The sequence below is a fragment of the Rosa rugosa genome, chromosome 1 (assembly GCF_958449725.1).
Source record: "Rosa rugosa chromosome 1, drRosRugo1.1, whole genome shotgun sequence".
Classification (NCBI taxonomy): domain Eukaryota; kingdom Viridiplantae; phylum Streptophyta; class Magnoliopsida; order Rosales; family Rosaceae; genus Rosa; species Rosa rugosa.
The window spans coordinates 61,401,718-61,407,717 of NC_084820.1; the positions used below are offsets into that span (position 1 = coordinate 61,401,718).

Genomic DNA, 6,000 nt, shown 5'->3' on the forward strand with positions numbered 1-6,000 from the left:
CTGAGAATCTCGGGTAAATTTGATCTAAGTAACCTTGAAAATTAGCATATTGCGGTTATAGTTGAGCCCTTATCAGCTCATGATACCTATAATTGTCTTCTCTTGGGGTTTTAGTCTATGCCCCCGCAATGTATGATTTCGGTGATTAAATGAATTTTCTTTTTTTTCTCAAAAAACAAAAAAAGCCCATAACGATACGCCTAGCAAAAAATATACGTTGTAAAGTTACTATTGTGTTAATTAGTTAAGTGTCGTCGTTCCATTATCAATTTTCCATCAAAATTCAAACCCAGTTTTCTCTTCCTTTTTTTTATTTTTTATTTTTATTTTCACTCATATAAGTCTCTCGATCTCTCTTTCTCTCTTCAAATTTTAAAAAAATCCTCAATTAATTAAGTTAGTGTGGAACAACATCATTAGTTTGCCATCAAACCCATGTAGCACTCATTCAAGCACAAAGAATGAAAAAGTACTAATTCAAATCAAGAAAAAGTTTCAAAACAGAACATAATACATCTTTGTTTTTGAATTATGATGACAAGCCCTACATAAGCATGAAACATGATGCAAATCAAAACTTTAGTTTCTTTGCAAAAAGCAAAGTTCCCAAACAAAAGTTTCTGAAAAATCCTATATTTTCCTAAAACCATACTTTAGCCAAAAATGTAATTATAAATCTGTGTAACTAAATTATATGTGTCAATTGTGGAATATTCCACTGCCTTTATCAGACCCTCCAATCAGACCTTCCCTCCTCAGTTTCTCCTCCTTAGATTTCCTACAGAACACCACCCAAGAATTCACCTCCAATGCTATACAAACACCAAGCAATGTTGAAAGCCCCAAACAATAAGCCAACTTAGCATAAGACCTTGCTGCTCCCATCACCTCAAAACCCTGGAACACATTCACAACCCCAAGCACCACACAAGCATATCCAACAAAATGGTGGTAAGACTTCCAGTACTTCCTGAATTTGGTCGTAGTCTTCGGCCGGAACAACAGCGCCAGAGTCTGAAGCCCTCCCAAGCAGAATGCAGCGAACCCTAGCTTCCTGTGCAGACTATATTGTACACCAGGTGACATATCACCAAGCTTGACCCCAATAGCAAACCCTACCGTCCCTAACACAAAACCAAACAGTTGGATCGCAGCGTGGACGTAGAACCACGTGGGACCGAGTGATTGGACGTGTCGAAGGTAGCGAGCTGTCACTGCTCCGATGGGTAACATTATCCCCCAAGAAACAGCATTAATGATGCCATGGGCTGATCTGAGGGTCAGAATGTTAGTGTGGCGTGTGGCGGTTGAGCCTGACCTGACGTCAAAGGTTGTTATGGAGGAGAGGTCGTTTTGGTTAGTTGGGTGTACGGTTGGGGAGTAGCCTTGGACGTAGAGCCCGCGGTTCCACACGTGGTGGAGCTTTGTCTTGTTTGGCGTGAGCTTCAATGTGGCGTAGATTTGGACTGCGGCGCCATCATGGACGGTGGCTAGTTTTCCGCCGTATAGGGTGGCAGAGGAGGAAATGAGGTGGATGTCGAGTGGGCGGGAGAGGAGAGGGGTACGTTGGAGTTTGACTGTTGGGTCTATGATGTAAGGTAGTAGGACTATTTGGCCCGTGTTAGGGTCAGGAAAGGCAATTAGGGCACGCGTACCTGTCATTTCGGCGGACGTAGGGTTGATGCCCCACCCAACCCAGCCGGAAGGCGATATGAAGGTTCCGAAGAAAACAAGGTCGAGGGTTGAATTGTGGGAATGGTATGTCCATGCTATGGAGGCTTGTTGTGTTGGGAGGGTGATACATTTATCAAAGGTTCTAGTGGGTGTGGTGGTGGTACAATGAGCACAAAATGTGACATTGGGGAGGGAAAACAGAAAGAAGAGGCAGAAGAGGAAGAGCATTTTGATGGTGAATCGGAAGAAGAGTGAGATTAATGAGAGTAGGAGAGGGAGAGCTTAATGTTGGTTGGCAGGCTTTTGTTAATATTTATGGGGTTTGGTAATGATGTGAGGCTGATGGTTGGTTCATCATGGCTGATAGTGTGTGCTTAACTTTGAAGGCAAGGCAAGGCTGAGTGTTTCGTTTGGTGGAGTAGAAAATGAAGGTTCAGGTGGGACTGGAAGTGTCTTTTGTGAAGTGTGATGGATTATTTGGCACATTTTCATCATACATTGGGTTTTTTGTTTGAAGATGGATAGATTCTTGTAACTTTGTAAGATTGTGCTTGGCTTTGAAGCAAAGGGAATGACTAATGCAGCTTTTAGTTTAATCTAAGCGTTGGATCGGAGCTATATAAGCCAAGAGTCAAGACCTTGCTTTATTAAGGAGATATCCTCTTTTCAGCAAATTCTCTTAATTAGTTACTCCAGCAACGAATAGCAAAGAACTTTAGTGATGCTTTTGATGGGTTCTAGCATCTAATAATCATATTATTGAATTTCTTAACATGACACGAGATAAACACTATTACTAGCTAGAGACTAAATTCCCATACAGGCACCCCCAATCCAAACTAATCGAAGAAGCTAGCTAGTTATGAAGTACACGCAATTAAATTTGCTTCACAAAAATACATACTCGAAAAGTCGAAATATGATAAATTAAATATTTTTTACAAGAGTCACCGAACGATGTTTCATGTGTCTATATATAGTGCAATTGACAACTTATATTGCACCCATACTCACCATCAAGCTAGGTTTGTGAGTTGTGACACAAACCATCTCTTATGGCATAAAATTCTCGATATGATCATTTGTATAACACTGGCACACTGTAGTGTTCACAAGACTTTTTAGAGCAACTAGTACAACAGTTGTTAACAAAAAAAAAAAAGTGTTCATAAAGGGTTTTGATTGCCACCATTTCTCCGAACGACGTCGTTTCGTTATTGATATCTCTGATTCATTGACTGTGTGCGCGAATCTGTGCAAGAGAATTAGGGAAACACGTCTAAAAACAGGAAGAAAGAGCAGAGAGGAAAGGAAGATGGAGAAAGAGAAGGAGAGTGTGAGCTTGGAAGGAGGGAAAGTGATACTTGTCCCTTACATGAAACAACATGTTCCCAAATACCATGAGTGGATGCAAGACCCAGCTCTGCTTCAAGCCACCGGCTCTGAGCCCCTCACTCTCGACCAGGAATACCAGATGCAGCTCACCTGGACCCAAGACCCCAACAGTTACTTCTCTCTCTCTCTCTCATTTTTCTGGGTTTGCGGATTCATTTCTATTTTCAATAACAATTACTGAACTGGGTCATCTTGGTTTTGGTACAAAAGTTCAGAATCCAATGTTGGGTTAGTAAAGGTTTGATCTTTCAGGACAATAGTGAAAAGGGTGTTTAGCTGGATTAATGATTGAGGATTATATGTATGATTGCATTGTTAACTTGTTATATTTCTGGTCTGATGAATGATTAAAGTGTTGAACTTGTTTTTTGCAGAGCAGACTTTCATTGTGTTAGATAAGCAATTGGTGGTGGGAGAGTTCAAACACGGAGAGGCCCATGTGGAAGGTTAGCTAAAGTTTCTCGCTTTTTCATGAAATTACTACTACCTAGTACATGTTTGTTACTTCTTATGTATTAGAAGCTCAAGGCCTCAAATGAAAAGCAAAGAGAAAGAAAATGTTGTCCAATGAGTTGTGTGGTTGTAGCTGTAAACATCTTATAGATTTGTGATTAGCTTTCTTGCACGCTGGACTTTGTTTTGCATTTTGATTTATGAGTGAGTAACGCTGTGCTCTTTGCCAGCCATGGTAGGTGATGTGAATTTATATATGAATGACCTGGATGATCCCCAAATGGGAGAGGTTGAAATAATGATAGCTGAACCCAAAAGGTACCTGTCTGGAGTTCTTGACTTGTCGCCAATCCCCTTTCCTTATAATTGTGGATGCTTATTTGAATCAATGTCAACATCTGAAATTTATAACTATTAGCACTTGCTTAAATTTACTTTTGAAACTATATGTCTTCCATCTTGATCTAATTTTTGAACATCTTGCTCTTGCTAGCATAGTCGTGGTAAAGGACATGGGAAGGAATCTGTCTTGATGATGATGGCATTTGCAGTTGTGAATTTGGGGATTCACATCTTCCGTGTTAAAATTGGAGAATCAAATGGTGCATCTCTTAGCTTGTTCCAGAAATTGGTATTTCTCTGTCTCTCTCAAACACCTACAAATTATGATGCAATGTTATCCTCTCCTAGTATAAATATTAAATACTTAAATAGACATGCACTTGTTTTTCCGAAAGGTTGACTAAACTTGCATATGGTTGGTGTAGGGATTTGAGGAGACTTCTCGTAGTGAAATCTTCAAAGAGGTGAGCCGAATTTTTTTCTTTACAAATGTGCACTGGCTTTTAGTTGGTCTGCAACTCTATGTAGACTTTTGTTGTTTGGAGGGATGTCTATGTGGACTTAGGAGCTACTAATTCTCTTGTCTTGGGATTGTTAAGGGAATACTCATGTTAATACTCTTACTTCAATTCTAACCTTGGAGTGGCTCCGACTAATGCGATAGTGGACATCTTATACAGTAGCTTCACAATTAAAACTTTGTTAATAGCTTTGTGTTGTTCAGAAGGCCTGGTATTTGTTGTGAAATGAATAAGAACCATATAGAGTATAGGGGTGAAGTTGTATCAATTTCTGGTCATCAAACTCTCTCCCCAAATTTGTATTTGATAATTTTAGCAATTGGTTTTTGTCTGATTTCTGTAAAATCTGCAAGAGTGGAAAATGTCCTGGAAGAGAAAAACTTCTTACCGGTTTGGTTAATTTTGTAAACTAATTCAGTCTTGGAGCTCCGTCTATCCAATTTAACATATTTTCTGGACATATAGGTGACATTGGAGCTAAATGTAACAAAGGCCAAGCATGAGGAGCTGCTGCGTTTGATGGGTAGCTTGGTTATGCATACCTAACTGTCAATAACCTACCTATTCAGGTTACTTTCGCATACCATTATCAAATCAACTGTCACCCTAGTGCTTTGTATGCCAAAAGGGTTTGAGGTTGCTAGACTGAACAGGCTACACATAAACATTAGGGCTAAACTAACATTTAATCCCATATTGAAGATCAATCTAACTTGTCTGTTACTTCTCATATCCATTTTCACCCTTTTTTAATTTACTTATTTTCTTACTCCTGCTGGTCCTGTTTGCTATTGTTGTAATCTTCTTATCATCTGGAGAATCTAGTCACATTTTATTGTATTTGGTAAAAACCTTTTGGTGTTTATAATAGACATTAGTGTGATCCAGAGTGTTACGCATGTAAGATTTTCAGACTCTTCTTGACTCTATCAAGTCAACAAAGTTCTCGAATCCTTTAGTTCCTATCCTGTCAGAAAATTGCTTGATTCAGTGTTTGGCCCATAAGTTGGGTGAGTCTGAGGGACATTGTTTCCAACTGAGTTCTCAGCCTGCTAGACATGATTGACTGTAGTGTCACCATCTAACGGACCAAGAAACAGCAAATACAGTCATCTCTCTCGATTGGCATATTCAGTAGACTTGTTTGAAACCTTTAAGCTGGGTTGTCACTGGTTATAGGCATCGTGTAAATGTTCAAGCTCCCGTTCGAATTGCGAAAAGCAACAGTATTAATCCCATAGAAACTTGAGTTTCTCTGTAAGAAATTTGGATCCTATAGGTATTGTAAGAAGAGCAGTGATCTCATCATTGAAATGCAGGCTGGTTGGGTCAAGAGTTGGTTCACTGGTTCAACCAGCCAGTTTACGATAGGTAGGAGGAAAGTCAGGAAACTAATCTCAGACTGTTCTCTGTCTTTCCTTAAAGTCTTTCTTTCCCGTGAGTTCGGTTTTGTCTTGTTTTCTACTAATGTATTCTTTTCCAACCTAATACCAATTCAAACATATGTATGCATATGACTCGAGAAAACGACCAAACTACAGTTGCCTGTTTTTTTTTTTCTTGTTTTTTTGTCTTCTTCTTTTCTTCCTGATCAAATAGAGAAATTTTTTTTTTG

The 6,000-nt window shown here is 39.4% G+C and overlaps 2 protein-coding genes across 3 annotated transcripts; one reads left to right on the top strand and one right to left on the bottom strand.

Annotated features, from left to right (window-relative positions):
• Positions 1 to 462: 462 nt before the first annotated feature.
• Positions 463 to 1,965, bottom strand: LOC133743782 (cytochrome b561 and DOMON domain-containing protein At2g04850). The gene has a single exon (XM_062171817.1). It carries the CDS (start codon positions 1,900 to 1,902, stop codon positions 700 to 702), a length of 1,203 nt encoding a protein of 400 aa, XP_062027801.1. The 5' UTR covers positions 1,903 to 1,965; the 3' UTR covers positions 463 to 699.
• Positions 1,966 to 2,699: 734 nt separating this feature from the next.
• Positions 2,700 to 5,284, top strand: LOC133743792 (GCN5-related N-acetyltransferase 9). 2 transcript variants are annotated; one of them, XM_062171826.1, is made up of 6 exons: positions 2,700 to 3,179; positions 3,444 to 3,515; positions 3,753 to 3,840; positions 4,021 to 4,153; positions 4,290 to 4,328; positions 4,851 to 5,284. In XM_062171826.1, the coding sequence occupies exons 1-6, from the start codon at positions 2,990 to 2,992 to the stop codon at positions 4,929 to 4,931; spliced, it is 603 nt and encodes a 200-aa protein (XP_062027810.1). In that variant the 5' UTR covers positions 2,700 to 2,989; the 3' UTR covers positions 4,932 to 5,284. The 2 variants fall into 2 exon arrangements, with proteins under 2 accessions (XP_062027810.1, XP_062027817.1); XM_062171833.1 differs by having other exon boundaries at positions 3,041 to 3,179; positions 3,449 to 3,515.
• Positions 5,285 to 6,000: the final 716 nt, after the last annotated feature.